The 20,277-nt window shown below is 37.2% G+C and overlaps 1 protein-coding gene across 1 annotated transcript in view; it reads right to left on the reverse strand.

The window, feature by feature from the left end:
* Nucleotides 1-1,072: 1,072 nt before the first annotated feature.
* Nucleotides 1,073-20,277, reverse strand: part of LOC124263326 (hemicentin-2-like) — an 86,707-nt gene continuing 67,502 nt past the window's right edge. The window contains exons 2-7 of the mRNA XM_046697908.1: nt 15,808-15,935; nt 8,339-8,552; nt 6,490-6,513; nt 5,771-6,061; nt 4,299-4,322; nt 1,073-3,693 (exon numbers count right to left, since the gene is read on the reverse strand). Coding sequence (XP_046553864.1) covers nt 3,587-3,693; nt 4,299-4,322; nt 5,771-6,061; nt 6,490-6,513; nt 8,339-8,552; nt 15,808-15,935 — 788 coding nt within the window. The 3' untranslated portion in view covers nt 1,073-3,586. The remainder of the gene's footprint in view (nt 3,694-4,298; nt 4,323-5,770; nt 6,062-6,489; nt 6,514-8,338; nt 8,553-15,807; nt 15,936-20,277) is intronic.

Genomic DNA, 20,277 nt, shown 5'->3' on the forward strand with positions numbered 1-20,277 from the left:
ATCATATATGTGGTCAACACCAGAGAATTCTTTCATCTTCCAAACAGGGTAAAAGAATTATAGTCTTGAAAAGGACATGGTAGTGGTTACAATAATCAGCGGTGACACCAGGTGTCTGTAGTAGTCTTTAAGTCTTTAGGAGAGCACATGTCATTTCAAATAGAGAGAAAAATGACAAAACCAAACATTGTTTTAATGTGTATTTTTTGTGTTTTATGTTTGGAAGAAAGGGTCTATGATGGAATATTATGTGTGTCATGTACTTAAGTGGCAAAGCATTGATAAAAATGTTATATGAAGCATGTTTTGCCAAAGCAATAGTAATCCGGTAATACACTTGACTTCAGTCTCTGTGTCGACATCTGAAGCAGCCTGTATATGTTGAGGAGATAGCGACATGACAATGCCAACGTTTTACGTTGTGACGAAGAAGTACTGGGCTCGGGCATATTTCACTCCAAGTAAATGTGATTCAAGTCCCTCAAACTCTACTGCTGATCGCTGCCACTTGGAATTGTGTTATAGGTAAGTTTCACCCAGATATGTATTACACAATCTAGAACCAGGCAGAAAGTTGGCACCGGACCTGTGGGCTTATGCATCGTTCCCTTGATATGCTGTTATGGGGCGGCGGGGTAGCCAAATGGTTAAAGCGTTCGCTCGGACTTCGAATAACCTGGTTCGATTCTCCACATGGATACCATATGTGAAGCCCATTTCTGGTGTCCCCCTACGTGATATTGCTAGAATATTGCTAAAAGCGGCGTTAAAATAAACTCACTCACTCACTGATATGCTGTTGAAAAACGATGGTAATGGACTAAGTGAGTGAGTTGCGTCGCTTGTAGCAATATTCCAGCAATATCACGGCGGGGGACACCAGAAATGGGCTTCACATATTGTACCCATGCAGGGAATCGAACCTGGGTCTTCGGCGTGACGAGCGAAAGCTATGACCACTAGGCTACCCCATCGGCCCGGTAATGGACTAAGCCCAGTGCATTTAAAAAAAACCCAGGAAACAGAGCAAGCAAATATCGAGAACAGTGAGAACAAACAACAAGTATGGGTGTTCATATAGAAATTGGTTTTATTCTCTAAAATATTCAATCTATTAAGTTTGATTGTTTGACAAATTTAATGACCATATTCGAAAGATTTTAGATACCGGATTTGATTATGTCGACACACAACCTTTAGGTCCAGAAAGTTCAAAGGAATAGTATTAAGATACATTTTCTAGAATACTTTAACATTAATCTAAGCAGTGTTTCTGATCAATCGCTTACTGCATCTCATTTCACATAAATAACTTGCAACAGATATCAATATTTCGTGACACAGAATCTCAGTATGAGTCTCCATGGCAGGTTATGGTCTATAAAACAATCCCTGGGTTCTTTCGGATTTGATGTTTGATGCTTTAACCGACATTGTGACTCGTACCTGCTCTTATTCATCATGATCGGATAACATCTAATTTCACCTTGTTTGTTGCGTACTGAAACGAACGTGTACAGGTTCTGATATAGGCATCATATCTAGAAACTGAACGTAAACATCAGTTTAAAAACACAATCACTACTAGATAGTTTACTGCTTGTCAGTATAAAATGTCAAAAGCGCAAGTGTTGTCTTTTTAAGTTTAACTTCTATTCTGTATCAATATGAATTCCAACCAATTCATTTAAATGATTCTGAATATCCACAATTAATTGTTTCATTACAGAATACAACAACGAACCTTACTTCGCTTCAAAGAAAAGAATTGTGTTTAGCAGGGATTTGTTTTGTACTGCATCGATGACGTATACAGTCATCAGTTACAATATTAATTACATCAGTAGTAGTAGATACCATATCTGAAGTTTTGTAAATAGGTGAAATTAAAAATAAGCTGCAGGCTGCAATAACCTATGGGATTTCGGAGTATACATGCACACGCATGTCGTAAACTGCAGGTGGATCACAAAGAAAATTCCAACGAGATACCTCGTTTAGACATCATCGTCCTCATATGATACAACCAATGTGCTTAGGCAACATTTTATAACATAATGATGATTGCGTTGCCCTGCTGTTGGTCGCATGACACTCGATGGGGATTTTTCCTTCCGTAATGACGATATGTGCGTTAACGTCCATATCGAAGAATATGACAATGAATCTTACGCAACTGATGTAAAATGGCATGAACATGATTCCTGTATAACAGATGAGTTTCATTTATATACAATGTATATGACCAATATAAACATTTTATATCTCAATGCTGAATACACACAACTTTGACAAATGTATATCAAAACTCATCATCTCGGAAATCTTTCTCATGATGAACAGTATTAGCAGTACAGACTGATGTCATAGAAAATATATGAGAGTCCGTTTGTATGAATATTCAACACTCATAAAACTTCACACAAAAGTGCCTAAATAGGCAAACGTTCTCTTTAAGCACGTCTTGGCATTATGCCAGTGTTTGAAACGGTGACCAACGCATGACTTTCTGGCACCTAACGATTCCTCAGAGCGCTATAATGTAAATAACGCTGACCCTGCATTAAAGCAATGGGTCATTGGAAAACATCCACGAAAAATGTTCCATGTTAGAAATCCCGAAAATGAACAGAGGGTTGTGTTCCATCCCTTAGTCCTTGTGTTTCGATGCAAATTCAGACAAAGACCTGACACTCGGTGTAGTAACTATATTCTTGGATCAATAAAAGCAATTTGTATCACCAGTGTACATGTAAATGCATAGATGTGGTTCCATGGTAATCTCTATAAGGCCCTCCCGACGGTGTCCCACTGCACAAGTACAATCAATGGTTGGGACCCTGGAGTTTTACTTTCTTCTGTCTGGCTCTGTTCATTTATTCCTTGATCCACCACCACGAGTAGTTATTACAACAACTCTAACGTCAGTCATAGAATCAAATGACATTTGTGAAATGAAATAAGTACTGATACCTTTCTTCATCTTTGCTCACGAACACGTTTCTATTTTTAAGAAAATGTAGCAACAAATAGAGGTGCTTTTTTTTCTCTTCTGGTTTAGCTTGAGGTGTATGTAATATCATGTAGAGCAGTATTTGATTATTTGGAGATGGTGCACTGTTACCACTTTATTTCGCTGCCTCAAGATATTGACATGATACGAAATATGTATTCGTAAAATAGCATGTGGTGATCAACAATCTGGCATTTATGTGTAGTCAAAAAATGTTATCTATCTTTGAAGACATTCAGTTTCACTATCAAGAACTAAGACGCCGATATACAGACACTTTTTAACTGTGAATACTTCACAGTATGTTTCCATCATTCACACTTTTCCAATATCATCCACTCTTCGCACCACTGTGAGTAGTGTCCCAAGGATCAAGAGGAGATAACTCAACTTCTTTATCTGCAATCGTTCGTCTCCTTGTCAACATAACATGCACAGTGTACAATCCAGCTGTTTTGTTATTTGCATGACAGTTATCAGTAGTTTGTATGTGTACCCGTGTTGAACCAATAAATGTTAAGGAGGATCCCTCCCTGGCAAAGTGCTCTTTGCCAAAGTGAGTACGAGAAAGCCTCAGGATAAAATCCAGTGGGAATTTAAAATTGAGATGAAGCTGAGGAGAAGGTAGAGATCTCGAGGAAGAAGACCAACGGCGCGACTCTCCAGCCCCATCGATCCGGCTGCAAATAAAATACAGCAGACTTAGTCATGACTTGATGTGAGTATATCAATATCTAGATGCTTAGTTTAGCAACGTTAAGGCCTGTCGGTTCTCCAATGTGATGTTTGCTATAGAAATTTGCTGTCAGTAGCAAAATTGAAAACAACTCTATGAGTAGTGTCTGGGCTGAAATATTTTGGGTCTTAGCAGTTTCAATGTTCGATTGATGTGGGAGGCCGCATTTACTTGTAACCTCCGATATAATAGAATGTCAGTCATAGACGAAATGAGGTGTCAGAGAGCCTACGCTACATTTTCGAGAATAGCCATGTTATTAGTAGATAGAGGAACAGTCAGGCAAAATCCACATTGGCTTTGTTTAGAATTGATGCAATAACATAATAGGCCAGGTGACTTTCAGCAGGGTGGTGTAAATGTTTACTAGGACTGGTATTGGCACTGCTGGTGTCCGCAAAATGTTAATTTTATCATCCGGAGATCTTAATGAACATTAACAGACAACGTTAACATAAAACAATAAACCGAAACTCATTCAGATGGAACGTCCATTACAAAGCTGTAATATTAAAATAGTTACAGATACGTGCATATCGTCTATCTTACCTCTTTTCACGTTATTTGAGCCTGCTGAAATGAGAAATAACAGTAAGAAGTTGAAAATGCAAAATAGTTATAAAGCCATTTTTTTAAAACTTAACCCCTTAAAGTGGACAAATATTACACCTGCTTTAGCATTGTAAAATAGTAATAAGCGTATTTTCGGCATGGAATACTAAGTTTATACTGGCAACATTCACTAAGCAATTCATGACCATTAGACCAGCGTTGCCTTGATGGAAGTGCAACTGAAATGAATGGCCGTCTAACATACTTTGGTTGTTATATCACCAATGATCATACATTGGAAACACAAGTTATTGATGTGTATGTTAAGGATGCATAGACATTCCCAATCACCGCGACAGATCAGCATCAATGAAGTTACGACGTGTCTTATGCCTTCACAATGATGAATTATACCTGACAGTGTGGTGAATATTGCGTTGATGTGTAGCAATTTCGGTTGAAGTCGAAGGCATTTAATCATCGCATTTGTTATACTCAAGTTAGCAGATGTACTGCCTCATGGGCAGTTGACTTTTGAAGAATATTTTCAAAGATAGATCACTGTTATTCAAATCGTTAGCTATATCTGTTTCCATAAGCAGAGATTGCCCTAAGTACCAAGCACTGCCAAGAAAATGTTACAGATGGAAACCTAGGAGGTAATGATCTGATCCCTGTTTCATAAACAGGTCTGCGTAGTCCCACTGTCAAAAGCCAACGCTAAAGTATTGGAGCAATCCTATTGCTTCGACCGGTTTATGAAATGGCACCAGGGTGTATCGCCCTGATATACCGACAGACGCTGTTCTTTAGAGAAAAGATGGTCATAAACTCGTTCATTCCATTGCAGAGCCATCCTCTGCTATCGATAGGTAATTTACTGAGATGGTTTATAATCGCCAAAAATAGGGAACCAGAGCAGCAACAAGCAAGATCCAATAAAGTGTCTGTTCGATGACATTTCTGTTGTTCTTTTATCGATGACCGTGGTACTATTTATTACGTTGCAGTGTGCAAACACAGTATACAAAAGTCACAGTATACAAATAACCATGCTGGTCTGTTACATTTTAGCTTAACATGAGAGCCCCATCTACATGTACAGATTGCGTCTTACGTCAGCGTTTCACATTTCTGCCAAATACAAGTATGTGTATGTTGGCAACCAACTCACAACATGGATAGCTTTAGCTGGCTTCATTTAGAATTATTTAATAAAGTTCTTTACAATGTAGTTTTTCTTTCAAAATATATGAATGTTAAGTGATCGTTGCGTATGTATCAATTTAATCATGCCCATGTAAATATAAAATCATATAAATTGTACTAGGTCTAAATAAGATAGTGTTTTACCTTTCTGAAAATATTCAACTGAGTAGTGTGACGGAAAGAACTTCTGACTTAAAAACAGACATTTGTAAGTTGCTGGATTGTTTTAGTATATTTTGGTTTTGGTGATGCATACTCACCATTCATAACGTGAACTTGGACAGATGTTGTTTTCAGCATTTCAGGCGAACGACACACGTATGTCCCGGAATCTGAAGGTCTGGAATTCCTTATTTCCAGTAAACTGCTCCTCCGTTCACTCGGAGGGCCACCAAAAGTCAACACTGATATTCGAGGTTCATGTGACAGAAACACGTCACCATCCTTTATCCACTCCAAGTTATAAGAAGAACTTCCAACGAAACTTGCGTTACAAAATAAACCAATGTGGTCTCCCTTTTCAACGTACGATGTTCCACTGATATGTATATCTGAAACATAAAAATCTAAATAAACGTTAACCATTAGTCAGTCAGTAACATCTTCAAAAACATACACACAATAGTATATTTACTTTTCTTGTACAGAAAGTTAATGTATCTAGTCTAACGTATCGGATTTCTAACGATCATTTAACAGTCATCGACTTTGATATTTATGATGGATAGGTAAAATAGCTAAAAACAATAGTGATGATAGGAAATCCAACTGGATTTACTTGCCATTAAGGACGTGTCACAGTGTAACCGTGACACTTCAACAATACAACAGACATGTAAAACCGTTTTGCCATGTTTAACATTTATATGGATAGCACGTGTATCATGTCTGCTTTGGTCAACTACACGTTTGTGACTGATTTTTTTTCTTTGCACGGTTGAAGACAAAATCTACTCTTCAAGATGATGATTAAACCTACCTGGATGTCTTTTCACTGGAACATCTGGAAAATATCAACACATAGTTTAATGTGGATCATCGTTTGCAAAATACATGTTATTCTAGCATTCATCATCGTTTATATTAACATCCTTAACAATTATGTAAATGAGCAACATTGTCAAGGTTTCTTCCCAAACTGTTAATATCAAGAGTGAAATGGCCGAATGAAAATGTTTGTCTGCATCATTCATGTCATTACCAGATAATGGATGACCTGTTTCGCTCCTATGGTAGTCGTCCGTCAAAAGCAATAAATAGCAAGTAGTGGTTTGGGAGAGGATGTAAAGAAACACAGGCACAGGCATCCAATATCAAAAGATTTATCACTTTTCATCTCTAACCAAATCGATTGCTGGGTCAACAGAAGATCATACGAGACAAAGCATATGAATGGCTTTGTGTTGATTTGCTGTGCTACTGTGGTACGCTGCTTTCTCTGGTAAAGAAGGCATATTCGTTTGGAAACAATCAGTTTCGAAATCCAACCAGTTTGTATTGGGATGGTTAACTTTCATAAATTAAGGATTTTTTCGAATGTTCCGTTCTGCTTCGAAGACTTGACACGATTAATATCGAAATTGTGCATACATAGAGAATCAAGTGACGAAAGATCCGTAATCAGACAAGAATTTGGGATGAGCAGATTTTGGTAAGGCTGAGGGATGCTATCTAGGTACCTCTACCCCTACCACCCTTACCCCCACCCTCCGACACCAACGTCGTATCGTCCCGTGTATCAATCGTTCAGTGTGGAATATTCAACAAATTAACACTAAATATTATTATAAATATTATCAAATTCACAAATGCATCCTTTTCCCTGCATCACCATATTTGTGTTTCTTTAGCATGAAATATGACTGTTTTATTTTGTTAAATTCTTGAAATGAATCGAACACATATATTTGCTTTTCCAAATTCGTGTCCATTATATCTGTGATTGAAGAGGTCTTTTTTGCGATACTTATCTTTTAGTCTCTTTGAAGCAATGATTATCCATAAGGTGGTGATCAATCATCCTTACTTTTGACAAAGAAATTAACGTACAAATGCGCTCTTTTTACAATGCACACTGGAGTATAACATTCCTTATTATGTTTACTGGTATGAGAAACGGCGGAAGCGAGCAATATTACAGATATATTACAGTGGTGATGAACAGTCAAGTTTCAGGGACTGTGCATGAACGTTTGATTTAGGGGTCCTACATGAACGTTCGGTTCAGGAACAGTACAAGAACGTTTAATTTATTGACTGTTAATAAATGTTTGATTCAGGGACTCTTCCTCCATGTTTCATTCACTATTGTACAGGAAAGTTTGATTCAAATAACAGTACAAGAACGTTCGATTCAGGAACAGTACAAGAACGTTTAATTTATTGACTGTTAATAAATGTTTGATTCAGGGACTCTTCCTCCATGTTTCATTCACTACAGTTCAGGAAAGTTTGATTGAAATGACAGTACAAAAACGTTTGATTCAGGGGCTGTTCCTTAGTACTAACTTCTTAAATCTAACAAACTTACAAAATTATATCATCTTATGCCTTCTACCATGAAATAGCCATGGGTCATTTCTCCGAAACAATTTCTACATAATTTACCATAAACAGCATTCACGTTTGCGTGGTATTGTATTTAGTTTTGGTTTCAGTACATCTACTTGTGTAACATTAACCACAATGTCAAAGTGAATTAATTCAGGCATGGTGTTGACGCTTACAGAATGGTAGTAGGTTTGTAGGCCATGTATTTCATTCGTTTCTGAATAACTCTATGACTGTCTTTCCGCATGCACAACTGATCTAAAAAGCGTTCAACTTACCTTTTACTTTAAGATATATATGTTGTCTAAGTTTTTTCTTCCTCATGCTTATTTGGCACTCGTATTTCCCCGTGTCATCTGGGGTGACGTTTTCTATCATTAGGTTCCACTGGTTACTCATCGGTACATGGTCAACATGAAACCTCATATCTTCTGTCCAAGTTCGTGTTCCAATTGTAACAGGATGAGGATTTGGTACCTTCCTCCACACAATCTGAAAAATACAGGGCAACTGTTGATCAACTTAATAAGGTTTAAATCGTTTGATTTATATCAATACTTAAAGTATAATTTCTCCAGGATGGTTTTCTGCATCAGTTCGGTCTTTATTTATTACCCTTTTCCAGAAAAGAATTTTGTCCTTTTTCGTCTAAGGCAATATGGTAACCATTTAAATGAAAAATTGTCACACCAATGATTTTTAATACAAACCGTTCTGAACCTGTTTATCTAAAGATGTCAGCGGTCCTTGCGAACGCAGATACAAATACCAATAAGGCCCCACTCAAAGAAGCCAGTATTAAAGTTATCCATCAGAAATGTTTACACATGGATGAAAGGGAAGAAACAGCTCCTGCGATATTGGGGTCAGGAACATTTGACATAAAGTGGAGATTGAGTGGGCAGGGTTACTTATGTCCATCAAAGTAATGTCTCAAACGGCCTTCATGTAGCAGAGGTCAACTTTGTGCATGATTTATTATCTTTATCATACACGGAATTAATCATCACAGACTGTAATCAACAAAATCGTCTTTTGATCACGAATAAATGAACTACATGCGTCTCTTCAAGTGTAAAACATCAAGTATCATATCTGTTATAACGAGTTAACTGTATCGTACCCATCGTGAAAATGGGCAGTGCATAAAGCAAGCAGTTACAATATTGACAGGCCTCCTCACGAAGAAACCTGTGTACGGAATGGTTTCTTGTTGTCAATGACGAGTGCAAGTGCTGAGTGAAAGTGTCCTCATAATGTCCTTCCTAAAGCTAAATGTAATTTGTTTTGTACTTTCACTCTTTTGTTATCAACTGTCTCGCCAGGAAACTTTTTTCTGAGTACATGTAAATCTAATTTAAATCAATTGCTTCCAAGTCCCTAGAAACATTGTAACAACACGGATTTATTTGTACTGAATAAACCAGTCGTTCCTAAAACCTACAATGCAGATTTAACAAAACCCATGAGACAGGACTGTTAAAAGTTGATGATGAAAAAACAGTCCCTCTGAACTCTTGTGTAACCTTTACCGAATTGGGTTTTCCAGCACCCATGGTTGTTATAAGCATCAAAAGCTTACTAAGTACATCTACTAACGACACACAATGGACCGTCGCTACCTCAACTAATGTAATCTTTTAACTTGATTTTAGAAATTTCCCTCAAGGAACCTTTTTCTATAAATTGTAAATGAAAACTATACATTTCCCTTGGAACATATATTTGTTTAAAATGCCACTCAAATGAATAATAGATACTTCTCAAATAAATGAGTCTGGACATCCATTCAAACTCCCAATGATGTTGAGTCTTCTTTTGAAGTCAAATTGTAATGCAGACAAGTTGCAGGTGGCGGTCATTATGAATATATAAACGTCATGTGGAAACAAATGTCCTCTTGGGGAATTACTTCTAGACGAAACAGACTCGCTACTTGTTACAATTGAGAGCAGTCGCTAGTAAACGAAACTACCAGAATAGCCTTAATGATGGAAATTGCAAGAAATTATTTACATCTCTTGGGTATTAGATTTGGTCAGTGGAAAGAAAATAAGGCTAATACATTTTCGAGCAAGACTACTCCGCGTTTGCTCATCGCATATATCACATCTGTTAACTGCCAAGTTAAATATGAGCTTAATGTTGTTTCTATTTTAAGCGATACAATGTTTGGTATGTTGAAGAAAGGTGTGTCATGTGTCGGATCACTTTGCCTTTCAGTTCTTGGATTTTGAAAAAAAAAATCAAGAGAAGAGTTTGTAGGATAACATCGAACCGACGCAAATTACAAATAACATAAATCCCTGTAGGATTTGAAGGGGTCTCTTATAAAAAGAAAGCTTTGATGAGCATTGTTAAAGGAAATACGTTGTTTAGATTCTCCTTACATTGACATGTTAACTTCAATTGTACATGGACAACCGTGAGAGAAGGTTCTCTCAGCTACGTCAATTCCTTTTCATGTAAATATATAAATTAGACATACATGAAAGGCTGACAGTCTTATATACAGTATATCATATGCCAGCAACATATACCTTCCATTAAGCACCAGCCTTTGATATTTACTAAAAATACATGGTTGCCATGTTTTGATAGTCATATTTATTTATGGAACCATTGCCGGAAACCCACATGCTATCAATATCTCGTTTGAGTCTCCGAAAAAGAGTTGGGTGTGAAACGTACACAAGGAAACTATATCAGTGTTTGTAGGAATCCACTATTGCCTTGTATTTCTATGTTCACATCTTGTAGCAACTGTCTTTCAGTTTTATTTACACGCGTTACTTTTACGATTTAATGGCCAATAAATAAATAATCATTGCGTACTAATGTGTGTTTGCAGTAATTAAACCTTTCGTCTCTCGACAGGAACCTTTACAAAAAAGTTGAATAACAATTTGATACTTAACCACACGCATTTATAACCATCCCTACTGTTATTTACAATAAAAACATTAAAGCATCTGAAGAAGCTAACACAGTTGAAAAATATGTAGTAGTTGTCAGTCGTGGCTGTCATATGGGAATGTTCTGATGTTCTGGTGACATATGTCAACATTGCAGAGAGAAGAAATAACATGGATCCAGGAAAATACTGTTCTACTAATTGGTGCTGTATCATTACATGCACTTTCTGTGAGGTTACAATGTATAGTCTCGTGTATGTAGACATATGGTCTTCATCTTATGATGTTGCGATGACTATTGATGACTATAGAATATATCGATTTCTGTTAAGTCTAAGTTTACCCAGCAAACCACACATACATGCGTACAATAGTAGAGGTAATCGACATCACGCTCTGTTATGTTCTGAATGAAAATGGTTGGTACCTGGTACGTCAAACAACAAGGCATTGTCAATGAGTTCTTTCTAAACGTAACACTTGCATGCATAACCATTAACATACACGCACACACGCACGCACGCGCACACACGTACATGCATCATTCACCTGTGTATCAATCAAGGTTTAATGCATAGTATGTAAAGATATTCAAATATTGTTACCCAGGTTTTATAAGATCAAGATATACGACTGATATATTAAGAATTTATTTATAGAAATTAAACCATTAAGATTCTATTTTTAATGTTCGTGCCACGCTCCTTTTCACACAGCTGTCCTGATTAGCACAGATTTAAGACAGCACTACAATCGTTTGACAGGAGTCGGAACATAAAGAGAATATAACAGCGACGACAGTGTCAATAGTAATTGGTGAAGCCCAAATGCAACTTGGGCAGAGATAATTGTCTCCCGCAGTGATTTTTCCCGTTCTAATGGCCACACGTCGGAAATTGTCATTATGACTTGCCACAACCGCACTGGGGTTTATTCTGACAGTATTTGCCAGATTGCAACATGTTCTTGTCACGATATCCTATCCAGACAACTAAAGCCTTAAGCAAATTGCATCTTTCCGGTACTTTGCCATTTCAAGTCTTTTCTATTGAAATTGACATAATGAATTTTATTGTAATCCTGAAAATCATGCCAGTGAATGTGCTTCCGGCGTCCCTTTACGTCAATCATCGCCAATAACTGGGTAGCTAGAAAGGGATATTTGGAATGAAATAAACCCGTTAGACACATTATGTTTGTGGTTCTTATTTGCAAGTTGGCACATGTCTTGTTCCTTCCTAATATTGAGTTAAAATGGACCGATAGTTTTGTGCATGGGGCTATAAATCGGATTTCCGAATATTGCAGGAAGATAACGGGATTAGCAAAGACAAGGCGAAATGCACTGTTTCCACTTCAGAACATCATTGATTTGATTAAAACAAGATAACTTCCTCTCAGCTGACAGCAGTCTTAATCCTACTATAGAGCACCAGATTGTCCGTTTCATTCTAGAGTTGACACGTAATTTAGGGCTTTCTCACTTGCATTCAATATGTTGATAACTTGTGAAGAAATTTGTTGAAATCATTGCCAATGCGGATAAATCACGAAGAAAATGAAATAAAACGTTCGCATTTTAAATGCTAAGTTTACAGTACTGCGACTGGGCATCGGTTCAGGCCGAATCGTTGAGGAATAACTTTGGCACAGGAGAAGATGGTTATTCATAGCGGCGGCACTCAAAGCCTGCCGTGATATCCGCCGGTTCTTGCGGCACGCTTCTGTACGTATTGCCACTTTAAACTGAGTCGACTTAAGATGAAATTACAACGTTTCCTAGAATATTCAGCAATTTCATGTTTAAGTGTGAGCATATCCTCGTATGATATTGTCAGAACCAGTTCTTATAGGACAGAACTCTTACACGAGCTTTAGATAAAGTCGATTAAGGCTGGTTGTAAATCAAGAATATTGTTTTTTCTGATGCACTGCTATTGAAAGATATATTGAGAGAACCCTTTATATTTTTTTAGTTCTGTTAACATTAAACAAGACAACTCTTTAAGGCAAACAAGAAATGACATCCATCTTCAAAAGCATCGAAATTGCATGTGTCACATTTACGGTCTAAACCTTCATGGCACGTGTATGTGTAGCCTTCTCATTATGTAACGGGATGACTACCTCAACGAAATATAGTCAAGGTGCTGTCAATTGTATCTCGTGCTTGTGGCTTAAATGAAAGGCCATACACAATGATCTAAGAAAACTTGAGTTATTAACGACGTATTGTCCATGTTATGGACATGCACGATAACATGTACTGGTATACAATATGCTCTTTCTCTAGTGCCCCTCAGACGTAAACCATATCTACACACATGCACACGTCTTTGAATCAGTAGCAGTGCATTCGTCAGAAATACTGCTGTAACTGGGAACAAGCACTAGCACATTTTTATATAACTCCACGGAAGACACTATTTAATGAAGAACATTATATATGATGGCCAGGCGACATCAAACGATTGTTTACATTTTATAAGGGATAACATCGCAGGCATGAAAATAATCACATCTAGTGTGATCCATTTCTTCAAATGAACTTATTAATTTCTTAATTATTAGTAGTATTCAACTTCTTGTGTTATGCCCAACATTATCATTCAAACGGAACTATCAAACTGGAATGAAACTTCAAGATACGAAGTACCTTTTACGCCAAATAGAAAGTCAAGTGTTACAAGGACCTCACAAACCGTCTGGGAAGAGTTAACCTAATTGATTACACGTTGCTTTTAATCATATAATCATTTGTGACTATATAATTTTTTCATAAATGTTGTACCTGGATAGTCCTGTTGAGATCTACTTTGGTTACTTATTTTGCGAGAGTTTAAAGCTAATATATAATTTAACACACAAAGGTGGGTTCAAATGGTAGATCGATTTATCAGTAATTTGTGTTCAATGTAGAAAGCAAATATTCCTTATATACAGATATTTATCTGCGTGTTGACCCCATTTTCGTGTGAAGTCTGCCTTGTAATCAGTCACATGGTTGATGCAGCTGATTGTTAATGATCTGGACACATCTCTAGTGCTGAAGGATTGTCATTACCGTCATGAGTCATCATTATGATGTGCTGTATGATCCCTGGCCAAATATTTGAAAAAGAAATTGAACATACTGACCGTTGAATGTTACTACGATATGTGATATTAGTAACATAAATACCAAGTTACATATAATCACACTAAATGGATAACTATATTAATCCCGTTGCCAGGAAAAGTGATTATTCTGTTTGATTGTTCGTGTTGTTACAGTGTTATTTGGGCGCAGCCTTAGGTTAAGGAAATGCATTGCGCATGGATTTGAACATGAACTGAACAGTATGGCATCAAGCGTTAGGTCCATGTAAGGAATGGGATTTACTCATGGAAGCCAGTACCTACAGTTACCTGTACCAGTACAAGGTACACGGAATTTGCATTGGCAAACAGACGTTATAACATACGTTGTTGTTTTTTTTGACGAACTATTGAAATATGTACTTTGTTTTAAGTTTATTTAAAAGGTTACAGAAGACGTTGGCCAATGATGTCATCTACAACACATTTGGTACATACAAAACAACAGCAAATACTTTGATAACCATTTTAACGAAATTGTATTATTTATCGGCTATAGTTTGTGGACCTTTGACTCAATGCACTTTGTAAAAAGAATTCATAATTGCTAGCAGCGCAAGTACATAAGACGTAAGTATATGCTTACGATTTACTTAATAAGGAATGAAGTGTGGTCAGTTAACTGAGCATAATAGGTTGAGAGGGAGTAGAGTAATCAACCAATCAAACCATAGGCAAGTTCGAAATGATTAAATTCTTTGAATGGTATTTAGAAATGATACATATAAAAGGTAAAATCGATGGATGTCAACTTCTCCATCATGGAGAACATACGATCTGATTAGATGTACGGACAGATCAGATGTATCTCAAGAACATTATGAGAAGACACAAAACATAGTCCGCTGCTGACAGTTATGGTATCAGTCTATGGAGGGTGATACTCAGCACACAGGCATACACACATTTTATCTCTTTATCAAAATTACATAATTTCTGAATTATTTCGGTGCAATACTTCATGTAATGGTTATATTGGTGCATATTAGTATGTAGGTCAGCCTGCGCATAACGGGCCTCATAATTGGGTCTTATCTTGAATTATTAAGCATCCGCCGGTAACATTTGACAGTTGGGTATCATTTCCTGGCACAGCTTTCTTTCATGTTTGTAAATATACACCCATAAATCAGCCTTTGAATGAGGGAAGCTATGTATTTTGCCAAGAATGCCGTGGGGGTTTGTAAGTTATTGGAACTAGGACTGGGTTATAACAGTATGAAGATTCAATATTGATCAACAGTAGTGTATGAATTATGTTTTTCAACTATTCAAGATGCGTGTACATATAGTAAGCAAACTGTTTCCTTCTTATTCTTGGCAAGTGTATTTTGGCCATCTAATCAGTGTGCCGGGGACTCCACATCATTATCAGTAGTAGAGCACCAGTATCCAGCGCATTATAATGGTGGACAATGATTTTTTATATGCGTTTATATATACATGCACATACAATTATAGATTTTTAATTTCAGAATAAAGTTACTAATGAATACACTGCGATTATGCAAGAAAATGCATGCATTTCTATGTCTTGACTTACTCTAAACGTGATCCTTTCGAAACCATTATGTCCGAGAACATAATTCATCACATAGATAGTTTCATCATGTTTAGACGATGCCTATTACGGGGTATACTCATACTTCTAAATGAATGTGATGCAACGTCAGCTAAACACAAGAAGCACATACCGTTCGTTCTCCAAGATTGCTTACAGAGCAAAATAATCTGGCTGTTTCTCCTTTACTATACGTTAGACTCTCTGGAACATCATTAAATTCAGGCTCGATGACTCGGATTTCAGGATCCGTCCTCCCAACTGAAAAGATAAAACACAATTCGTTGACACAGTGACTTATGATACATAACGCAAGTATGTGATTCAATGTTTCGTTATCCCTAGGAGTAAAGTATTCACTATATTGCAGTAAGTTTAGTCTGGCATTGCAGCAGTAACACAAGATTGACTTTATCCTCTGATATCTAATAACAGGATGACTGTCTAGACGGAGCCTTGGTGAAAATTCAAGTTGTGGACACTCTTTCTTTATTGGTGTACATAAGCTCTGGTTGGCTCTGTCAAAAGCCACAAAGTCAAGTCAATTCCAGCCTCACGAAACATTTAAGATTTGTCGCAGCTCTGTTCATTCAGTGTCTGGGACTGACCATTCGTGATGGCCTTTATTTACTTCGGACACGAGAAAGTCGCCCTACTCGAAAGCAGTAACCTAATATTTGATTGCCGGGTACATGCACGCCACAACCAAGAGTCGTCTAAACTATATATCGCTTATACGGTGTCAAGATCATTGATTGAAGTCGGTACCTTTAAATTATTCTTTTAATCTGAATCATTGAAATTGTCTCGCGTGCTCTCCAGCAGCTTTCCCATTTTGGACTAAAATGTTAGTATTGACCGGGACGTGCAGAGCGAAAGGACCACTTATGAAACATATTGATTTGTGAAATTTCTTTTGCAATATCCTTACAGTTATTGTTGCAATATATTGAATAAATGTGGAGAACACTATGTTTATTGCAATTGCTGTGCCCTAAGTGGTTAATAGGAAAACGTGTGAAATATATGATGCGCTGTGTCATAGATCGATAAGGAGATCATCTAAACACAAAACACCCACTCATAGTATTGACAACAAACACGATTCATCATGAATCTTTAAACCTGTAAACAATTAACCTCGTGTGTTGCAGGGCATATTTGCCTTCATTATATCTATCTACCATTCATTTAATTTACACAGCCGAGAGCATAAATGTCCATATTGAGCTGGTATTATTAAGGACACACTAGGTAGGAAGCCTTGTTAAATATAAAAGAAAGTAAAAAGTAACGGCGATGGTAACCGATATGTAATATTGAATATGCGGAAACGACAGAAATAGAATGTTACATGGGAACACATGATTAATTTTTGTGACAATGTGTACTGTATAAATGCTGTTTTAAAATGTCCAATATACCGCGATGTGTTATGTTATTCTGTCAGATGCCAGTTTCATGTAAATGATATCAATATCACGTTATGCTTAGACACAGGAAGGATCCAATTATTGCACAAAATAATATTTTCATTCGTTAACTGGTACGTCCATATGCAGGAAGCAGCATGTATCACAAAACCTGGAAATAACCGTTAATGCTCTCTTTCGTCTTGGAAATGTCTAGAAATATCATGGAACTAATTAACTACTTATTCTAGTTCGAACTCTCCAACTGAGACTTGAGATGAATAATTATAGGATACACAGTCATGTACATAGCTTCAACATAACAAAAGTTAACAAGTTAGTTAATTTGACCAAGCGTGAAGTCATTCATGTAATGTTAGTTCTCTCCCTTGTATTTAAGTCGCGCAACATCATACCCAGGGAACTATACGTTATTACGCCTTCGCCCTTATTCTCAGCAGTAGCCATTATGGAGATGATGGCCATCAAAGAAAACTAGCCTCTCCGGACAAGTCAAGGACATAGAGGATATCAAATACATAGTGAAAGTGTTATAACAAGCCGCGTCAGTATAACATAGTTAAGGGTGATGACCGTGCAGCCACGGGGGTCCGTCTGGAGTGGGCAAGCCGGTACTTTCCTCATATTACTTTGATAAAAGGTATGTTACGACCTGTGTTTAAAAAAACTGTATGTGCCATCGTAAAATAATTCGATTCCACCATCACCAGACCACCGCGTATGCATGTTTGTGCTTGTGTTCACTGGTACTGTGCTGAAGGTTGTTGATATGAACACTATTCAAATAAGTCTTCGATGGGCAGGTCGGAGTTCGAAGGACACGAAGTCATGAAACTTCACAGATACCCTACCCAGTTTTGTTGGGCAAAACCATTTTTATTCAAAATGTGAGATCGAACTACGTCGATCAGGAGTTCGAACAAAGGCATATCATGCAAATACGAAAGTATTCAGCGAGTATTTTCACTAATAACACGTGTTGTACTTGCATTTGAACAACTCCATTACTTCATTCGAATAGGTTAACGGTAACTGTAACATATGTATGTCTGGCCAACAGAGGCTCACTAAGCACAGTATTATTAAAATTACTAGTTGTAGGCTAGCAGTACATACTAAGGGGAGATCACTCTCATCTGACTTCCTGTTCAAAGTCATGTGCTCATAGCACCGGCCACTGTAAGCATCAAAGTTCCTAATAACTCTTTCTAACACGAAGCTCAACCTTGTAACCTCTCTTCAGCAACCTATGGGATGTATTTAGAAGACTGACTGAGTTTGGTTTTACGCCGCTTTTAGCAATATTCCAGCAACATCACGGCGGGGGACACCAGAAATGGTATTTAGAAGAGATAACGTATCGGATACGTGTTATCATAACTCGACGTTGGTGATAATATTAACCAATAGCTTTTGAGCACTAAACTGCATACACGTATTAACTGTAACTGAATAGAGTTATAGCCGCCATATAGCTGGAATATTGCCGAGTGCGGCGTAAAACTAAACGCACTCAGAATAGAGCTATATTATTTTCATCATATATTTCCTTTGAAAGGAGATTTGCCCCACTTCCCCAAGGCATCGTGATGTTTACATAATGGTTTTACTGTCATGTAAGGACCTTTGTGGACCGGATCCCAAGACCAGGTTGTGCACACCTTCAGAAAGACAAAACGTAAATGGATTTATGTTAAAGGGTAAAGATGTATAAATATCAGAATCTGTAACATTATTTTTTCCCTTTTCACATCAGAATACTCCGAAACGTCGTATACGTCGTATTGCAAATTTGAATTTGTATTTGTCTTAAAAGATACCTATTTATTCGCAACAGTTACTTAATGCCCGTGCGTATGACCTTTGAATTTGATGAACTAATGTAATAAACATTTTCCATATATGACCTAAAATAATGCATGTAGCAATGATGAATAAGCAAAGCAAAAATGTCTTTCATACAAAAATAATGTTTTCAAACCAATCAAATTCTCTTAAAATTATCTAAATGTACATAAACAGAAACTTGTCTCAATAAATAGTCGTTATGCTGCAGATGGGACTATGGTCACCAACACCGCAGTCGACATTTATGTCCTTAAGTGGGAATTACCCTAACAGATACAAGACTCAGATTTGAGCGCAGAATGTCCCAAGAGAACAGTAGCGAGTAACGACATCTTGGAAGGGTTGTCCAACAGACCGTTGTTAATAAATGGACCACTGGGAAGCTGGGCGGGTTGGGCTTTATGGCAAAACTTCCGTACAAAGACTAATAGCAATAGAGACAGGACAAAGCTCCTTGTGTTATTGTCTTACAATATGCCGCTCTCCTGTGAATAGATATAATCCTGCACTTCACCATACATGTTATGCCAACGTACGCATGAATAAGGGATAAATCGGCATGAACATGTTAGTGAGCGTCAGAAGACTACTAAACTGATGTCCACCTCTGTGTCCAGATTGGAAGAGATTTAACATGACTTAAAAGACAATATGTTAATACCAAAGCATAATACACAATTTGTTATCTGTCAAGTGTCCAAACCACGTCACATGTTAAAACATTAAGAGTGACTTGTATGCAACAACGGTCACAGTTCAGTGGTTCGAGGACGAAATAATCCCTTACTACTTCCAACGTTACCAGGAAAGCTTCCTTTCAACCGTTTCACTTGCTCAGTACATCAACAAACTGCCAGACAGATGGGCATTTAACTTGCAGCAGTTCAGTATTCATGTTTCCATATGTCAAGGATATGTATTTACAAGTACTTAAGCTTGACAGTTTTATTTGTTGACTTATCATTTCTTTCACAGAACAGTATTTTCTAGGTAAATGGGTTGTTTGACGTTTTGATGACCCGAATTTAATGTCTCCAGTCCGTATGCAAAACAATGTAGCCCTCCTTACATGTCATAAAATATATCGCAACAATCTAATTCTACGCTGTATTTAGTGAAGGATGCTTTTCAATTTAAATTGATGATTTCTGTGGCAAACATAAAGCTATGTACACCCCTTTCAGTGATGATAGTCTCGTTCACATGAATTAATGAGTTGATTTCTGTGGCAAACATAAGGCTATGTACACCCCTTTCTGTGATGATAGTCTCGTTCACATGAATTAATGAGTAGTCCTAACCGCATTGTCCTGGAGTACAGT

Source organism: Haliotis rubra, unplaced genomic scaffold (genome assembly GCF_003918875.1).
Source record: "Haliotis rubra isolate DU_JTF1 unplaced genomic scaffold, ASM391887v1 Scf120, whole genome shotgun sequence".
In the NCBI taxonomy this organism is placed as follows: domain Eukaryota; kingdom Metazoa; phylum Mollusca; class Gastropoda; order Lepetellida; family Haliotidae; genus Haliotis; species Haliotis rubra.